This window comes from Megalobrama amblycephala, linkage group LG22 (genome assembly GCF_018812025.1).
Source record: "Megalobrama amblycephala isolate DHTTF-2021 linkage group LG22, ASM1881202v1, whole genome shotgun sequence".
NCBI lineage: Eukaryota > Metazoa > Chordata > Actinopteri > Cypriniformes > Xenocyprididae > Megalobrama > Megalobrama amblycephala.
Window position 1 is genome coordinate 8,356,687 of NC_063065.1, and position 20,557 is coordinate 8,377,243.

At 34.9% G+C, this 20,557-nt stretch overlaps 1 protein-coding gene across 1 annotated transcript; it reads left to right on the forward strand.

The window, feature by feature from the left end:
- Window positions 1-2,143: 2,143 nt before the first annotated feature.
- On the forward strand, window positions 2,144-20,117 carry LOC125257783 (carnitine O-palmitoyltransferase 1, liver isoform). Its single transcript, XM_048174475.1, has 19 exons — window positions 2,144-2,379; window positions 5,550-5,692; window positions 7,610-7,749; window positions 9,112-9,283; window positions 9,588-9,689; window positions 9,783-9,920; window positions 11,999-12,076; window positions 12,168-12,275; window positions 12,869-12,956; window positions 13,601-13,796; window positions 14,407-14,595; window positions 14,757-14,862; window positions 15,370-15,486; window positions 15,592-15,756; window positions 16,970-17,098; window positions 17,357-17,512; window positions 18,721-18,834; window positions 18,972-19,064; window positions 19,468-20,117. Exons 2-19 carry the CDS (start codon window positions 5,552-5,554, stop codon window positions 19,600-19,602), a joined length of 2,367 nt encoding a protein of 788 aa, XP_048030432.1. The 5' UTR covers window positions 2,144-2,379; window positions 5,550-5,551; the 3' UTR covers window positions 19,603-20,117.
- The last annotated feature ends 440 nt before the right edge of the window (window positions 20,118-20,557 follow it).

A 20,557-nucleotide genomic window follows, 5' to 3' on the forward strand; every position in this document is an offset into this window, starting at 1 on the left:
ATCAATAAAGTGAATATGTGAACACCATAAACCCACACTGACATACATTCAGACAAATTATGGATTGTTTAAATCAACGATATAATGCAGGTATTTTTTTAACTGAGAGGTTCTCAGGACCATAAATGTCTTGTTGGGGCAAGTTGTCACATGTATTGTAAATGTTATAAATTTATGAAATTTCATAATTAAAGCATTGTTGGCAATGCTTGTTTTACAACCATTCAACTATTTCATAATTGTTTTATTGTTGGAAATTTTGTTTTGTTTAATGGCAGGTTTCATTGTGACAACATGCCCCGCTATTGGGTTCAACATTGGAAATTTGAGCTACAGTAACTAAAAGGTTACTTGAGTTAAGTTTTTGTTAAATCTATCTATCTATCTATCTATCTATCTATCTATCTATCTATCATTTGACACTATCTGTGATATCTAATATTACACTAGTATTTTAAAATGGATGCAAAGTTCTTTAACGCAGTTTATCAGAATAAACTAAACGATAGTGAAGTGGCTCTTCAGAACAACTGTGTGTTTGAATTGTGTTACTGTGCTAAAGGGAAACACTCCACACTTTGAACAGCTCTTCATGGACGTCTGCAAACAGTGCAGCAGTAAATACCAAGAGGGCGCTATTTAGATAACTTCAGTGAGAGTAAATAAAATGAACTTAAAGGCGCAGTAAGCGATTTCAGAGAAATGCTGTTGATATTTGAAACCAGCAAAACAAACATGCCCCTATCCAGAAGGATCACACCCCTATCTTTAAAGCTCCGCCCCCAAATTCACAAACATGCCATGCAACACATGGCACCTCCTCCCTCATTAATGAACACACCCCTTACTGCTGATTGGCTCCAAGTGTGTTTTGGTGCTCAGCGTTTCTCAGAAATTGCTTACTGTACCTTTAACATGAGGTCCAGATTCATATAACAGTTCACATTGTGAGCATGTTGACTTCAGTAATCAATATTTGTGGGAAAGGTGAAAGACACTAATTTAAACAGAGGGGTAAATCCTGCTCCATGCTCACCCACAGGTAATTCCTGCTGTGAAATAGGCCAGTTGAACATCTTATGTAAGGCATGGGAAGGGGGGTCGAGGGGCTGGGTGGTCTTTTCCCACTTTGATGGAAAAAGTCTGTTGTGTCTGTACGTAGCACACGAGACACAAGTAGCGAACTTCATCCATTTTGTTCACTTCCGTTCTCACTCATTACATCAGAACAAAACAATTCAACAGTTTAGACTTCCTCTTTTAAAATAGTAGTCTCACAAAAATCACTCATGGACACAACAAAATGAGTCATGGAAAATCCTTAAGGAGGATTAACTTTAACTTTAACTTTAACTTTAAGCTATAGCACTTTGTAAAACAGAAGACATCATGTATGTGTATTGATAATTTGACACTTTTTTTGTCCAGATCTGTTATTCAAAAATGCATTAAGAATGTATTTTTATTCATACAGTGACTTAAATACACATCTTCTATGATGAACACTGATTTTAATGTCTGTAAAATTACTTTTAATAGTTAGTTTTTTGTATTTAGTATTTGTTGCATAAATGTTTAAACTTGAAAATGAAAAAACATTTCGTAAAACAAGGAGTTTTGCACACACACATAGATTTAAGCTGCAAGGAAAAGCAGTTAAAATGTTAAAAATGTTGTACAATGACTAATACTTTAACATTATGTGAACATTTAAACTATATATTTTTAAAATATCCTCCTTTATATGATCTCAGACATCCTTATTTGTCATTGACCCATGTAAATTAAGAATAAGAAACATGTAACGTTAAGTGAAAATAAATTTGCAAAATAAGATAATATATGAACTAAATTGACCAGAGAGGCAGTGTATGACGTAGCGGAAATGATTTTGCACGGATATCTACTTCTGCTTGATAATAACACTAAAATGTTTATTTTATACTCCCTGTTCCGCACCCATGATCAAACTAAGCCGTGTCACTGCTGCCTGTCCCTAATCTTTGATTGACAGCTGTGACATCCAATCACAGCGACGCTTCCCGCCCGTTACGCGCCATTCTATCCGATGATTTGCCAGCGCGCTCGTCAAGTTATTCCACAAGGACGTCATCGCATTCTAACCAATCCCAGCTCACTTCCGAGCCGCTTGTTTCCCGCCCTCATCGCTGTATCTTTTACATTCTTTCGCACTTAGTATCAAAGGCAGTTTGTATCCAGTTACGCTTCATACCAGTGAGCCGTCAGCATCTATACCGGGGTACTTACGAGATTATTAGTAACGTAATTATTTGTTTATGTTTATGTTCCACAAAAGCAGAAGGGAGGAAAGGAGCCCGTCACTTTGTTCCCGTCATCAGTAACATCAGTAAACAGCAGGTAACGTTAGAGATGATGCTTTCTGTCACTATAATGATGCTTGATGGTCTGTAGTGTGTGGAGACGATGGATGATGGAGATGTGAGGGGTATTTTGTGCTGATTAACGGTTTTTATAGCTGCTGTGCTAACAATCATCCGTTATTGGCCTTGATAATACTTACAATACATTTCCATCACTATTTAATGACATTAGACTCTCAGTTCAGCTGCCATTTTGATCTGATCGACCGTCTAACTGTAGTTTATAACGGCTGTTTTCTGGCTCTCTGTTTGTTTTTCGCCCGCTAGGTTTTTATTTTTTTAGATTACTATGGGAAATTACTGATTAACTGCTTCTGTTATGCAATATGCCCTTTTTATAATTCAGATAGTCTGTGTTTTGTTGGAAGAGTTGGTAGTAATTTAATTGATAAGCCTTTGATAAAGTCTGGCACTTGTTCATTACGGTGTTATATCTTTTTTTGACTCATGTATGCTTTATTATTTTAATATTATTTTGTTCCCTTATTCCAAAAAGAGCAAACTCCAGTGTTTTAGTACAACATATATTAATTAATTCAGGTCGTTATTTTAATTAGGTTAAAGGTCATTCAATTCATCTCTGTGCAGCGCCCTCTTCTGGTCACATGTGATAGTGCAGTTGAAGGTTCCTCATTTGCATATTTCCCGCAGAGTCCCAGAGAGCAGCGCCCCATGTGATGACGTGGGATTGTGTATTTATTTGCATACTTAGTTTTCTGAACTTTCTTTCTTATCAGATCTTTGATTTATGAGCTTATTTTTATGCTAAAATTATTTTATGCTAAAATTATTATATACACTGCCCTCCAAAAGTTTGGAAACGCCCTAGAAAAGTGGGGTTTTGGACAATATTGGCATGAATCCTTTTTAATTTGTGATCACTTTGCACTGATAAGGGACAACACAAACTACGAAAACATATATTTTATTAAAATTATCATAATATATATATACACTGCCCTCCAAAAGTTTGGAAACGTCCGAGAAAAGTGGGGTTTTGGACAATATTGGCATGAATCCTTTATAATTTGTGATCACTTTGCACTGATAAGGGACAACACAAACTACGAAAACATATATTTTATTAAAATTATCATAATATATATATATATACACTGCCCTCAAAGTTTGCCCTCAAAGAAACGTCCTAGAAAAGTGGGGTTTTGGACAATATTGGCATGAATCCTTTTTAATTTGTGATCACTTTGCACTGATAAGGGACAACACAAACTACGAAAACATATTTTATTATATAAACAGATTATGCATAGAAAAAAACTTAAATTTTCAATTCATCAAAATATCCAGCATTAGCAGCTATCTGACCTAATCTAATTGGTTCATTGTATTCTAAACTTAATTGGCAATCAATTGTTGAAGCTATTAAGGTGTGCTAACCCCAAAATCTTTTAAAAACCTCGGCCAAGTTTAAACCAGTAACCAGGCATCACAGCTGGCAAAGGGGCATGTCTGACTTTGACATGTATATATTGCCATTATTATGTAATCAAAATGAAAATTATTATTGCTGGTCTTCAATGATAATGTCAAGTTACTGTAATGTATTTGCACCAAAAAATGATAAGGATTTATGCTGATATCGTCCAAAACCACACTTTGCCAGGGGTGTTTCCAAACGTTTGGAGGGCAGTGTGTGTATATATATATATATATATATATATATATATATATATATATATATATATATATATATATATATATATATATATATATATCAAACCAAAATTTATTCAGACACCTTGAACATTTCATTCATTAATACAGTTTAGTCACTATAGTTAAAAAAAATTGTAATAAAATATGACAAGGTCTCACAGTTAAACTGTCAAAAAATTAATCTTAATGATGTCAGATAACACTTAAGCAAAACATGGTCAGGTCAAAGTGTCTGAATAATTTTGGTCCCAAATTTTTATCAATTTTACCGGTAGTTCACTGTATGAAGAGTTTTTGGGTATAATATGTCACATTTTACTTTATTTTGCTATCCTCACTTACATAAATGAACTAAAGTGTCCTGCACCCACTAGTAAAAATATATATTAAAAAAATGTCTGAATGATTGGTTTGACTGTATGTGTATGTATATAACATTTTATGTATACAATTATTTATATTTATAAAATATTATCTTAAAAAATAAAACTATATAAAAAACTGTGAAGCATATTTTATTTTTTAAAAATCAGAATTTTTAGAAAAACTTTTAATAAAAAAAGTGTTTCACTCAGGTCACATGGCTCAGAAATATAAATGTAAAAAAATTACATTCATTAAATATTGTGTAATAATTTGTTATTTTATCACCTTTCAGTGTTACTTTATTATTTATATACTATTATAGTATTTATTCATATTTTAAATGAGTTTTATTATATTTTTAGTGTTCATTTAGTCATTTTCTTGAGCTTTTGTCTTTTTTATTATTTTTTTATATTTCTATTTATATTCTATTTTAGTTAACACTAACATTTCTCATTTGTCACTGGAATATATGAATATTTTATATGCATGTACAAATCTATAGGCATGTAAATTATTTTAATAATGCTTTGACAGTGTAAAGCCTGTGTATGTCACTGTATGTATGAAGGTTTAAGTGACTCTTGTTGAATACTGTAACAGTGTTTTGGTTGAGCAGCAGACTGGTAATCACGAGGGAACCCTTTGCTCTTGGTTTCCATAACAACACTGTTGCCATAGATACATCTTGTCTGGATGTAGATGTGGGAGTGATTTTATTTATTTATACATTTTATTAATATATAAAGTGTAAGTGTCTGATCTGTCTGAATGTGAAATGAAAAAGAACGAGAGTTTTGAAGGAAGTTTCCTCTCGTTACACAGACTGACTGTAGAGCCTCTCGTGTGTTTTATAAGCATAAACGAACCCTTGACAGAAACGTCTGCCTGTATCAGCACTCGCTGCTCTTGCCTTAATGGATCATAACTCAAATGTCGAACTTGTTGATTCATAATGGATGGTGGATGTATAAGTATAAGTGAGATAATGGGATGGGTATGTGGTGCCGCCACGTTGAGAGCTGCAATCATGCACTCGCCTGCATAAAGTACCTTTGCTGCAGTGAAATTTGAGCCTCTGCTTTTGTCTCACACTCTCTTTAGAAATGGCAGAAGCCCATCAGGCCGTGGCGTTTCAGTTCACGATCACTCCAGAGGGGATCGACCTGCAGCTGTCCCATGAGGCCCTGAAACAGGTCTATCTGTCAGGCTTCCGCTCCTGGAAGAAACGTGTCACACGGCTGAAGGTAAACGTGAAATGATATTTGCATCTTTTATCTATCTATCTATCTATCTATCTATCTATCTATCTATCTATCTATCTATCTATCTATCTATCTATCTATCTATCTATCTATCTATCTCATAGCAACCACACAGAACAACCTAGCAACCACTTAGCAACCACCCAGAACACCATGGCAACCGCCTAGCAACCACACAAATCATGCTGGCAACATCCTAGCATCCAGCTCGAGTACCCTAGCAACCACCCAAAAAACCTTAGCAACCACATAGCAACACCTTAGCAACCACCCCGAGTACCCTAGCAACCGCATAGCAACACCCTAGCAGCCACCCCGAATATCCTAGCAGCCGTATACCACACCCTAGCAACCACCCCAAGTTCCCTAGCAACCACCCAGAATACCTTAGCAACAGCATAGCAACACCCTGGCAACCACCCTGAGTACCCTAGCAACCGCATAACAACACCCTAGCAACCACCCAGAATACCTCAGCAACCGCATAGCAACACCCTAACATCTATCTATCTATCTATCTATCTATCTATCTATCTATCTATCTATCTATCTATCTAACAAAAATTTACGTTTTTTTCTATGCATAATCTGTTTATGTAATAAAATATGTTTTCGTAGTTTGTGCAAAATGATCACAAATTATAAAGGATTCATGCCAATATTGTCCAAAACCCCACTTTTCTAGGACGTTTCCAAACTTTTGGAGGGCAGTGTATATATATATTATGATAATTTTAATAAAATATATGTTTTTGTAGTTTGTGTTGTCCCTTATCAGTGCAAAGTGATCACAAATTATAAAGGATAAAATATGTTTCCAAACTTTTGGAGGGCAGTGTAATATATATTATGTAATTTTAATAAAATATATGTTTTGTAGTTTGTGTTGTCCCTTATCAGTGCAAAGTGATCACAAATTATAAAGGATTCATGCCAATATTGTCCAAAACCCCACTTTTCTAGGGCGTTTCCAAACTTTTGGAGGGCAGTGTATATATATATTATGATAATTTTAATAAAATATATGTTTTTGTAGTTTGTGTTGTCCCTTATCAGTGCAAAGTGATCACAAATTATAAAGGATTCATGCCAATATTGTCCAAAACCCCACTTTTCTAGGGCGTTTCCAAACTTTTGGAGGGCTATCTATCTATCTATCTATCTACTATCTAAACTAAAACTTAAACTCTCACACTTCACAATCTTTTAAAACTGCTTCAAACTTTCTGGACCGGCTTCTTAAAGCCAACTTAAAGTTTGTCTTAAGTGCCCCTATTATGCTTTTTTGGTTATTACCTTTCGTGTAGTGTGTAATATAGCTGTTTGTGAATGTAAAACACGCTGTAAGCAGTTGGACTGAACCATCTGACCAATCAGAGCAGAGCAGGCTCTCAGAAGTAGGGGCTTAGAGACTGAATCCTTTATCAAACTGTTTCAGTTTCAGATACTGTGAGAAAAGAGCTGAAGCTGCAATAGATATTATGAGGAAATGAAAGTGTTTTTGATCTTGGATGCATGTAAACCTGTTCTAGGAGACTCCAAAACAACGTTAGGAACCTTTTAAAATGGCATAATAGGGGCACTTAAATATTATCTCTTTCTCAATATTGCTTTTGTTTCAGAGAAAATCAAGGCATTTTGATATTTGATTATAAAAACAAATATTTATTTTAGAATAAAATGCACATGAACAATAAAGTGCACAATCTTTATTAAAAAAGCAAATGGCTCATTTTGATTTTATATTGTCGTCTACTAAATCTGTCCGGGTTTATTTTTGTGCATGTTTAACATCAATAATTCTCACACATTCCCCAGCTGGATTTCTTAGTGTGTCTTTTGTTTATTCTGGCCGTGTTTCCTCATTTCTCTTGTTTGTTCACTGCTTCTCTCGTACAGAACAGTGTGATCACTGGTGTGTATCCCGCCAGCCCGTCCTCATGGCTGTTTGTTGTCATTGCGATCCTGGCCACCATGTACACGCGCTCGGACCCTTCCATGGGCCTCATCGCTAAGATCCAAGAACATCTGCCTGTCAGGTAAAAGAGGTCACATTGTTGAATTTGATCCCAGTTCAGAAACAAATGAATTATCTGCAGTGTAAACTGCTTTAGTGACTCAAAGATACACATGAAACAATTGTCATCCTCTTATGTAACTCACTTTACAAGCTTTTTAAAAGAATATCAGTTTCCACCCATGAAAACATGAGCGTGCCTGAAGAGGGTGTGTGTACCTTCACACACCTTGACTGAGTTGGCTTCAGACAAAAGCAAAAGAATTATTTTACAACACAGATGCTATTTTATGACCCTCATAAATGTGTGTAACAATGACTTTAATAATGAATAGCTGCCAACTTTATGCCATTTAATATAAAGCATTTTTCTAAACACATAAACAAAAATTCAGTTTTCTTTACTTTCTTCACCCTTTCTGTTTTCAACATTGACAATAGTAAGAAATGTTTCTTGAGCAGTAAATCAGCATATTAGAATGATTTCTGAAGGATCATGTGACACTGAAGACTGGAGTAATGATGCTGAAAATTCAGCTTTGATCAAAGGAATAAATTACATTTTAAAATATATTCAAATAGAAAACAGCTATTTTAAATTGTTATATATATATATATATATATATATATATATATATATATATATATATATATATATATATATTATATATATATATATTATTATTATTTTTTTTTTTTTTTTTTTATTTTTTTACAATATTACTGTTTTTACTGTTTTTGATCAAATAAATGTAGAAGAGCAGAAGACTTATTTCGAAAACATTACAAAGTCTTATAAACGTTTGAATGGTAGTGTATGTATTTTTAGATTTTAGTAAATATAAAGTGTTATTTAAAAGACTTATTTAAAAGTTGTGTTCTCAGGTTATGCATCGGCCCTATAATATTTTCTCTTTTTAAAGTAATTATCTATTTCATGTTTGTAAGTAATGGATAATCTTAAAATGGCTGTTATCATTATTTTAAGTAGTAAATAAGTAATAACTGAAAATATCCTCGAAATGATCATGCAACACTTAAATACATTTTTTATTTTTTATTTTATGTATTTATTTATTTAAGGGGCAGGTCTCATTGAAATACAGTATCTCTTCTACCAGGGAGTCCTGGTCATGATGGGCAGCAGAAGAAAGAAAATTCACATTAAAATACAAAGAAGAACATGAAAACCACACAGTAAACAAACACAAAACATACCAAAATCAAGGACAAAAAAATGGTCTGATAGGATATTTACAATCCTAAAAAAAAATGACATACATTCACCTTATCAAACTGCACCTGTTTCATAAAGTGTCCCAAAAACTAAAAAATTTACTGAAGTATTGCATGCAGTAGTGTAATCTTGTCTGTCTTTCTCTAGTGATTCTCTGAGCATTCAGTGTCGGACGGTGGTTTCTGCCGTGTTGTTCAGCACTCTGCTCTGGTTCTCCCTGATCTTCACCATGAGGCTCTGCTTGAAGCAGTTACTGTCCTATCACGGCTGGATGTTTGAACAGCATGGGAAGGTGTCCAACACCACCAAAATCTGGGCGGTTAGTACAGTCATACTATCAGACACACCTAAACAACAACCACCCAACCTGCAACGGTAAATAAAGGTGAAGTGTGTCCTGATGTCCTGTGATTCCAGTATCACCAAACAGAAAAGCAAAAACATTGACTTCCAGAACACGCATCACTTCTGCAATTGGTTGGCAAACGGATAGTCCTGCCCCAAATTTGCTGCATTGGAGTCAATACAGTTTTATTTGTATAGCACTTTTACACATTGTTCCAAATCAGCTTCAATTCAACAAGTATTTAACTTTTTACCCTTTTAAATGTGCTTGTTTTCAGGCCATGGTCCGGATCTTCTCAGGCAGGCAGCCTCTGTTGTACAGCTACCAGGGCTCTTTGCCCAACCTGCCTGTCCCAGCAGTCAAGGACACTGTTGACAGGGTGAGATTATCATTATGTCAACATCAGCAGCAGCAAAATGCATCGAAAAATGATGATTTATTAACATCCCGAGCTGTCTCTGTTTTGCTCTAGTTCCTGGAGTCTGCGCGTCCGTTGATGAGCGATTCGGAATACGAGAGGATCACGACTCTGGCCAAGGAGTTCGAGAGCGGTCTAGGGAACCGCCTGCAGTGGTACCTCAAACTGAAAGCCATGTGGGCCTCCAACTATGTGAGAACAACCACATGAATTTCAGACTATACCTGTCAGTCTTAAAATGCAACCTTAAAAATGCTGTTTGCAACCTGTTTTAATTCCCTAGTCTGATATATATCAGAGTGAAACTGAATGTTTAAGAAAGAAAGCTTAGGAAGGAGTTTAATTTAATTAAAGGTGCCCTAGAACTTTTTTTAAAAAGATGTAATATAAGTCTAAGGTCTGTGTCTGTGAAGTTTCAGCTCAAAATACCCCATAGATTTTTTTAAATTCATTTTTTTAACTGCCTATTTTGGGGCATCATTATAAATGAGCCGATTCAGGGCTACTGGCCCTTTAATTCTCGTGCTCCCGCCCACGGAGCTCGCGCTTGCCTTGAACAGTGCATAAACAAAGTTACGCAGCTAATATAACCCTCAAATGGATCTTTACAAAGTGTTCGTCATGCATGCGGCATGCATGCGTCGGATTATGTGAGTATTGTATACTGTTATATTGTTTACATTTGATTCTGAATGAATTTGAGGCTGTGCTCCGTGGCTAACGGCTAATGCTACACTGTTGGCGAGATTTATAAAGAATTAAGTTGTGTTTATGCATTATACAGACTGCAAGTGTTTAAAAATGAAAATAATGACAGTCTTGTCTCCGTGAATACAGTAAGAAACGATGGTAACTTTAACCACATTTAACAGTACATTAGCAACATGCTAACAAAACATTTAGAAAGACAATTTACAAATATCACTAAAAATATCATGTTATCATGGATCATGTCAGTTATTATTGCTCCATCTTCCATTTTTGGCTGTTGTTCTTGCTTGCTTACCTAGTCTGATGATTCAGCTGTGCTGCTCCAGACATTAATGCCTGCCCTTGTGTAATGCCTTTCATAATGTTGGGAACATGGGCTGGCATATGCAAATATTGGGGGCGTACACCCCGACTGTTACGTAACAGTCGGCGTTATGTTGAGATTCGCCTGTTCTTCGGAGGTCTTTTAAACAAATGAGATTTATATAAGAAGGAGGAAACAGTGTAGTTTGAGACTCACTGTATGTCATTTCCATGTACTGAACTCTTGTTATTTGACTATGCCAAGATAAATTCAATTTTTCATTCGAGGGCACCTTTAAAAGGAATTGGTTGGATCATAAAAAGTAGGCATTACACACCAAAATAAAGGTGATTGGAAAGAAGGATTTGTGATAAGTTGTTCATATTGCTTTTTTGTTAGGTTTTGAGGAAAGATTATGAAAACAAGCATTTATATATTTTTTTAGAATAAATAGTGTGCTTATAAGCAGAGGCAAAGAATTAAGTTTAATATTGAAATGAATATTGAATTTAATAAGTAAAATAGTGTCAGTTTTTTTTTTATTCACGTTGACCTGAAAATCATCTTTTTGCTTGTTTTAAGATGGTACAAAGATATCCTGACTGGTTTTACTTTGAGATTGAATCAGTGCTGGGCGATCGATCTCAATATTTTTCCAAATATGATATTCAGAATATATATATTGATATTTCTGCATTTGCTCTTGAAAAATTGAGGGTACGTTTACACGACAAGAATGTACTAAAAACGGAAACGTTTTTCATTTGCATTTTCTGTGTATAGACGACAGCACTGTCAAAATGACCTGAAAACGACTATCGCCTGGCGATGTCACTTTGTAAAGAAACACTACACGCCTATTGACTGAACGCATACGCATGCGCATGACGTCACCGTTTTCACAAATTCTCATTTTTTTTGTAGTTTACACAGAGACAATAACAGTATTGTTTTCAAAAACTTGCAGTTTGAAACATTTTCTCATCTAAATGAATGACCAAAACAAGTATTTCAGTGTTTAGAAACTAAATTTATGAGATGATGGTTGTCAGATTTCAAATATGAAATTTAATCGTAAGCTTGGTGAACAGCTGCTTACTATCTTTATAAGCTTTCTTTTAAAAAACATTATCACCATATACACAATATTCCTAATTTTGTATTGTCAGCAAAGATATCTCAATAATGTCACTAATATTTGATGTATCGCCCTGTCCTAGACTGAATTCATCTTTCTTGTGTCTGCATCTTCAAGGTCAGCGATTGGTGGGAGGAGTATATCTATCTGAGGGGGCGTAGCCCAATCATGGTCAATAGCAACTACTATGGAATGGTACGACTCGCAGAATGAAAACAATCACACGAACAAGCAGGAAGTTCTAGTGGTAAAGCGATTTGGTAAAGTCCTTCTATTTCGTTCTCAGGACTTCCTGTACGTGACACCTACACCGATTCAAGCAGCGAGAGCAGGAAACACGCTGCATGCTTGTCTCTTGTACCGCAGGAAACTCAACAGAGAGGAAATCAAACCTGTGAGTCCACATTGCAGCACTGACAGATGGTATTATGTGGAGGGTGAAACCTCTTGTCGCCCCGAGCAATGACAGAGATTGATCACAGAGCTGTTTTTAGCTGTGCATTGAACTTCGTTAAACTGTAGATGGGTAATGGAGAGTGTGTGTGTGTGTGTGTGTGAATAGGGAAAAGCCACAATCATTGCGGTTGACTGTGTCTGTATTGAGTCAGGGTTTTGCATACTTGAATTAAAAATAACAATATAACCGGAAAACGTTTTTGCTGTAGTGTGCATATAACATTATACACCACAAAACTTGTAGCAACTAAACCCCACTCCAATTTACATACAGTATTAAGCAGAATAGCGGATCATATTAGCAACTTTTGGTGATAGAGGTTTTGAATGCCAGTACACTGAGGTTAGATAATCATAAGTCATTTACATGTAGTTACAATAGCAATAACAGCATTCTTAAAGGGATAGTTCACTAATTATAATGAATAATTAGAATTTTTGGGTGGCCTGTCCCTTTAATTGTAATTGTCAGTGAGAGGGTGGAAAATGGTTAAGTTACCTTGATTAACAATATAACTCTGTTTTTTTTAGAGTCGTGTTCCAGGTTTAAATATTCCTTTGTGTGCTGCTCAGTGTGAGAGGATTTTCAACACCACACGCATTCCTGGAGAAGAGACAGGTAACGCTAGATTTTTAAAATGTTTATGTCTCTTTGGCTCACCAAGGCTGCATTACTTGATCTGAGTTACAATAAAACGTGATATTGTGAAATATTATTACATTTTAGAATAACTGTTTGTTTTTTTTTAAATATATTTTAAAATGTAATTTATTCCTGTGATCAAAGCTGTATTTTCAGCATCATTACTCCAGTCTTCAGTGTCACATGATCCTTCAGAAATCATTCTAATATGATGATTTGGTGTTCAAGAAGCATTTTTTAATGTTATTAATGTTGAAAACAGACATTCTGCTTAATACGTTTGTGGAAATCGTGGTTTTCAGTCTTTTCTCCACATTTCCTCATACTTTCTAGGATGAACTGATGTTGACATTAGTCTGTTTTCTCGAAAGGTCACAAGTACAAACACATCTGCTGTATAAATTTTCACAAACACACACACACCCCGGACTCTCCTGGTTTGTGTTGTACACAATGATGCACAAACACACTCAGACTTGTCCTCTTCTCTGAATGTCTTTAAAATCTTTATCTTCAGTTTTTGGTATCATTTTCAGATGCTTCAAAAGCTCATAATAACGCACAAAGCATGAATGCAAACATTAAGAATTTGCATTTAATGATTTTCGGTGTGTTTTTAGATTGCCTGACTCACTGGCAGGACAGTGAGTATGTCGCGGTCTTCCACCGAGGGCGTTTTTTCCGCCTGTGGCTGTATCATGCTGGCCGTATGCTGTCTCCCAGAGAGATCGAGCACCAGGTTCAGCGTATCCTTGACGACCCGTCACCCCCTGCGCCCGGAGAGGCCAAACTGGCAGCGCTGACGGCAGGGGACAGGTACTGCTGCTGACACACTATAAACTGTTCATCTGACACAAAACAAACATGCATGTGCACAGATTTCTGTTTGTAAATAAACGTAAAATGCCACATTTGAATAAAAGTTGCACAATGTACAGTTAATGTAGATCAAATGATTGGTTAGAAATCATTTTAAATTAAAATTGTGCATATTTAGCAAATAATTAGTGTTAATTTAGTGTAATTGAGATATTTTAGATTTTTATATACATTTTGAATTAGATTTTATTTTTGTATTTGCTTTTCATTTTAAGTTTTAGTAAGTTTGTTGTGTTTTTGTCATTTTTATTAGTTGTTTTTAATAATGTCTATATAGTTTTTATTATTTATTTCCATTTTAGTTATTTTAGTACAACAAGTATTTAATTTTTTTATTTTCTTTTATTATTTCAACACTTTTTTTTTATGGTTTTAGTTAACTTTAATAACCCAAATTTTAGTATTTCTTATGCATTGATGTTATTAATAATCCTTCCATTTCACTGATATAAAAACTGAACATTATGAAATGGACGTTTATTTAAGTTTACTTATTTCTTTAAGGCTTTTCTATGAATGCTCAAATATTTTGAACTTTCTTTCCCAGAATCCCTTGGGCCCAGGCGAGGAAGGAGTTCTTCAGCTCAGGCGTGAATAAGAGATCTCTGGACTGCATTGAGAAAGCGGCGTTCTTCGTTGCCCTTGATGACGATGAGCAAGGCATGATGGGAGATGATCCTGCTGGCAATTTGGATCGGTATGCCAAGTCCCTGCTGCACGGCAAGTGCTACGACAGGTGAGATGTTCATCCATCCAAAGCTGTCCGTCAGTTATGTTATAAATACACTAAACGCTAAACATATTGACAACACAAAAATATTTTGCTATATTTGCTCTTTTGCTGCTAATATATATATATTTCTTTATTAAGAAAGTGTTTTGCTCTTTTGGTCCTAGATGGTTTGATAAGTCGTTCACAGTGGTGGTGTATAAAAATGGAAAGAACGGACTCAATGCTGAACACTCTTGGGCGGATGCACCTATAATGGCTCATGTGTGGGAGGTGAGAGACAGAACGAGTGAAGAAGAGACTATGAACAAATGAATAATTAAGAGATTAGATAAACTTAATGATGCTTGCTAAGAATGAGTTGATATGGTTCATAGGAAGATTTCTTGTCTTAAGCAGTAGGTTGTATATAGTTCTTGCTTGATTATAATAGGGATAATAAAATTCTAGTAGATAAATATTTACATCAAATGGCTGCTAAAATTCTATACATTTTTTGGGGTATATAAAAAATTAAACTAAAAACTCAAATAAATCATTTTAAATGCAACAAGTGAATTTAGGTATCACAGTGTTATAGTGTACAGCATGAAAAATGGATATCAGTTCTTTCTGTCAGTGAAGATGTCATTGTAATAGTTGCATATAAAGTTGCATTTTTCTGAACTGTTGTTTGTTTCAAACATGCATGTGAACAAATAAAGAGAGAATAACTTACAAATCTGTTTGTTATTATTACTATGTTATCTGTTTTCTAATACCACTGTCTCTTTCTCTCAGTATGTGATGACTACCGATTGTTTCCAGTTGGGTTATAATGAAGAAGGTCACTGTAAAGGAGACATCGCCTCCTCCCTGCCTCAACCTACTAGACTAACCTGGGACATACCTGTACAGGTACAAACAAACACACCGTCACACCTTCTCATGTTACAGTCATGCAGTATACAGTGACATCTAATGGAGACACTGAATAATTGATCTTCCTGTGTGTGTTTTCAGTGTCAGGAGCGTGTGGAACAGTCTCTCGCTGTGGCTCAGGCTCTCGCCGACGACATCGACTTCCATGTGTTCCCAATACAAGAGTTTGGCAAGGGCGCCATCAAAAAGTGTAAAATCAGTCCAGATGCCTTCATTCAGATTGCGCTACAGTTGGCCTATTATAGGGTAAGACACAAAACCCAACGCAGCGTGCTGAAGTCAGTTCTCCTCAAGTTCACACTAGCAGAGGAACCACAGGTGTCAAGAATCACATTAAATATGAATATGTTCCACTGAAGCTTCACAAACACAAAGTCATGCAATACTTCTATTGTTTTATTATTTAAAACAAACTTATTTTTTGTGAAATGTTTGAAAGTGTACTTTTTCATGTTTTTCATATCTAATGCAGTGACATTCAAATATTTTGAAGTGTGACTTACTGTATATAAGATATATTATACACTAATAAAGTGTATATATTTCACACATCTACATTGTCTATCTTAAAGTGCCCCTATTATGCTATTTTGAAGGCTCCTAATGTTGTTTTGGAGTCTCCTACAATAGATTTACATGCATCCATGGTCAAAAAACACTTCTCATTATACACATTGCAGCTCTTTTCTCAAAGTGTCTAAAACAGTTCAAGAAATGTCTCTCCAAACCCCTCCTTTCCAAGAGCCTGCTCTGCTCTGATTGGTCAGATGGCCCAGTCTGTTGTGATTGGTCGACCATTACAGCGCATGTCGGAAACGAAACGTCCATTACCATATCTGAATCTCCACTTCGAATCTTCCTTCAGCACATATTTGTTGTTGGAGGGCGGGGCAAAGTAGACATTGTTTACTGGCAGCCAATGAAAACCATAGGCTGGCATTATGCAAATTTGTTACAAACCTATGTTGGTTTGAATTACTGACGACTCGTTTCAGGCAGTTCAGAATCGATTATTTGTTTTCAGAGAAAATAACTACATTTATTGTGCACTTTGCAGATCTTTTACATTCACAAACAGCCATATCTCACACTATATGAAAGATAATATCTGAAAAAGCATAATAGGGGCACTTTAAGAAACTTTACTGAACACTGAAATTGCTTTGTACATGTATGACTATGTAGGAAATGTTTTGACCAGGAACAAGTTGCATTGATGCAACTACTAAGGTATATCTCGACTTATATTACTTACATTTATGACTTATATAAAATATACTTTTGAAATATTTTATATATTATATTTTAAACTTATTTATTGTGTATATTTAACAAATCTCTGTCTAATTTAGCAACTTAACTGTTCACAGAAATTGTTTAAGAAACATTAAACAATTTATGTAACTGTCAAGGTAATAATAATGACATTTTTCCTTTCTCGTTCCTTCCCCGAATCCAGAATCGAGGCACGTTCTCCCTGACCTACGAAGCGTCTATGACCCGTTTGTTCCGCGAGGGCCGGACCGAGACGGTGCGTTCCTGCACCAGTGAGAGCTGCGCTTTTGTCCGAGCACTGGAGGGTGGAGAGGTAATAAACATCATAAATTATTCATGCATGCACACGCTACACACTTAAATATTTGTCACAACAAAAAAATTGTTAAATGCTGTTACATTTAAAATGCATGTGAATGTCCTGTACTTTTTGCATTTTAATAAAGTAATTTAAGTATTTTTATTTGACAGTTGATTACTTTTTCATTTCAAACTGTATTGTGAATAGTTTAAGAACAATTAAATCACAAATAGTACTCGTATTTAAACATCACTCTCTGTGTCTCTGTAGAGTAAGGAGGTGTGTCGACGTCTCTTCCGCACGGCGTCTGAGAAACACCAGCATCTGTACAGGATGGCTATGACGGGAGGAGGGATAGACCGACACCTGCTCTGCCTCTACATTGTGTCCAAATACCTGGGAGAGGAGTCGCCATTCCTCAAAGAGGTGTGTGACTCTGGGAATGTCCCTGCAGTAACTGTATATCATTGTTATATCAGCTCAACAAGGAAGTTGTAACTGATTTTGATTCCTTGGAAATGCGCTTAAAGAATTTATTTTAAAAAATGAAACTCATTTTAGGATTTTTTGGATTGTGACATTACATTCATGATGATTCTCATTATAGTAGTGCAAAACATAAACTTTACACTTTTTACTTGTTAACATTAGTTAACTTCATTAGTTCATAGCATGAACAATGATAAATACTTCTGAATCATTTATTTATCTTAGTTTTCAACATTTACTAATACATTATTAAAATCAGAAGTTAATATTATTTAATGGACCTGAGTTAATATGAACTAACAATGAACTTTTTTAATACGTACTGTAGCAATTGTATTGCTCGTTGTTAGTTAATTCTCATTACATAAAAGTGGAAAAGATGAAAAAGCTATTATTTAAATTGTGAAGTATTAATACATCATGGTAACATGGTACAGCTTTTAATTTATGCTGATATATATATATATATATATATATATATATACTACCGGTCAAAAGTTTTTGAACAGTATCATTTTTTTAAAATGTTTTTAAAAAGTCTCTTCTGGTCACCAAGGCTTAATTTATTTGATACAAAATACAGCAGAAACATATATATTGTGAAATATATTTACAATTTAAAATAACAGTTTTTTTTTTATTTGAATATATTTTAAAATGCAATTTATTTCTGTTGGCAAAGCTGAATTTTGGAAGCTTTCTATTTCAGATAAATGTTGTTCTTTTGAACTTTCTGTGCATCAAATAATCCTGAAAAAAAATTTGTACACAACTGTTTTCAACATTGATAATAATAAATGTTTATCATATTAGAATCATCTCATCTGAAGGATCATGTGACACTGAAGAATGGAGTAAATTCAACTTTGATCACAGGAATAAATTACATCTTAAAAGATATTCAAATAGAAAATAGTTATTTTAAATTGTAAAAATTATTTCACAATATTACTGTTTTTGCTGTATTTTGGATCAAGTAAATGAAGCCTTGGTGAGCAGAAGAAACTTCTTTTAAAAACATTAAAAAATCGTACCGTTCAGAAACTTTTGACCGGTAGTGTATATATGTGTGTATACAGTTCTTTTCATTTTGTAAATATCTTCATATTTAAAAATATTTGTATATTTGTGTGTTTTCTCTTCAGGTCCTTTCAGAAACGTGGCGTCTGTCCACCAGTCAGACTCCACTGCAGCAGGTGGAGCTGTTTGATTTCGTTAACCACCCAGACTACACCACCTGCGGTGGAGGATTTGGCCCGGTCAGAATTATTCATACATTTCACTTTTATCCATCAACATTCTCATTTTTTTACTTTATTATCCATGCATTTTTATAAATTAAATGTTTATTAAATTAAATAATTTTTATAAATGTTCATCTTTGTGCTCTTGACAGGTCGCAGATGATGGTTATGGCGTGTCTTACATCATCATCGGAGAAAACATGATCAACTTCCATATTTCCAGCAAACACTCCTGCCCTCAGACTGTTAGTACACCAATATCTGCTTCCTTTACCAATTTCCAGAAATAGGAAAAAGAGACTAATGAACAAACTGGCATGTCTTGCTAAAGTTGGTTAGGGGAAAAACTCTTACAGTGTATGGGATACTTAATCAGATTACTTTTTTCTTGTAACATTACTTTATAATTTTACATATTATTCAAGTTTCTTTCCAAAAAAACTAACTTTTCCGTTTAATTAAGACACATCTGATGAGCGCATGAACACAATGACCAATCAGAGGTGTTTACAAATCTGCTGAACAGCGCTCAAAGCTCCACTTTTTTAAAAATTTCAGTACTTTTGACAACATTACTTTATGGTGCTACACCTGATTGTTGAAAATCACATTTAGCTATTTGGTTGTAATTTTCTTGTTTTTTTGCAGGATTCTCACAAGTTTGGCGTTTATATCAAGAAGGCCTTAGTGGATCTCCTGGAGTTGATGTCACCGGAGAAGCCCGACCTGTCCAAAGCTGAGCAGAACCACTCGAAGAGCCCTCAGAGCAAAAAAGACCTGTAGAGGAGGTAGAAGAGATTGCCCATGACGGTCTAAAGAAGACATGAGGCCACGTAGAACTAGGAAATTTATTGTGTGAGTGTGCGCGTGTTCGTTTGAATGCACGTTTGTTACTACCTACAAATATGCGTTCATACATTCCATGCTTGTTGTAATCGATGCCATGAAGCCATGAATAACATAATAATGTAAAAATGGTGGAAGCTGCTTCTTCAGAAACCATATTAATACAAAATAAAATGTACGAAAGAGGACTAAAAGCGAAAGGTAGAGTGGTAGAGGAAAACCTTCAATGTTTTCCAGTAGACCGACGTTTAGATTTAAATGAGGTCCTCACTTTTAATTGTAATGAAGAATCATGAATTGTTAGTGTACATTATCTCCAGATGATGGGAATCTAATGGTTAATGATCTGACCAGTTAGTGTAATGGTTGTAGGTTCATTCCAAGTAAGGATGACATGTGACAGGTAACGCATCACCTCTGTACCTTCTGATGAAGGCACTTCATTGCTCTTACAGTACAGTAAATCACATCGACTGTAAATAGAAACTCTCCATCTGAACAGGTTATATTAAGGTGTAAGACTTGATCTCGGACTAAAATCCAGTGTCGTTTTACTTGAATCCCAGAGCAGAAGAATATTTACAATTTCAGTGACTAATGACTCAGAATATTACATGTGACTGCAGTTTTAATGTGATTGTCCAGATACTTTGAAATGTTGATCTCACTATTAAGTCTATTAATTTTAACTGTTTTTTAATTTAAAAGTATGTTTTTTTTTTTTTTTTCTTTCTTTTTTTCTACAGTTTATGATAAAACAACTTAATAACTATTCACAATGCATTCAGCAAGTTTGAGAATGTCTAATAGGTATAGCGATGCCAGAGGAGGAATTATTTACTCCACAACACATTTCTGTTAATATCTCAGGTGTTTCGAATGCACAATTTAA

Excerpts from the sequence above, each read along its gene's own strand:
- LOC125257783 (XM_048174475.1), top strand. The coding sequence starts at position 5,552 with ATGGCAGAAGCCCATCAGGCCGTGGCGTTTCAGTTCACGATCACTCCA. Across the intron at positions 14,863-15,369 it reads TAATGGCTCATGTGTGGGAG|TATGTGATGACTACCGATTG; the intron begins GTGAGAGACAGA and ends TCTTTCTCTCAG. Across the intron at positions 17,099-17,356 it reads GAGCACTGGAGGGTGGAGAG|AGTAAGGAGGTGTGTCGACG; the intron begins GTAATAAACATC and ends GTGTCTCTGTAG.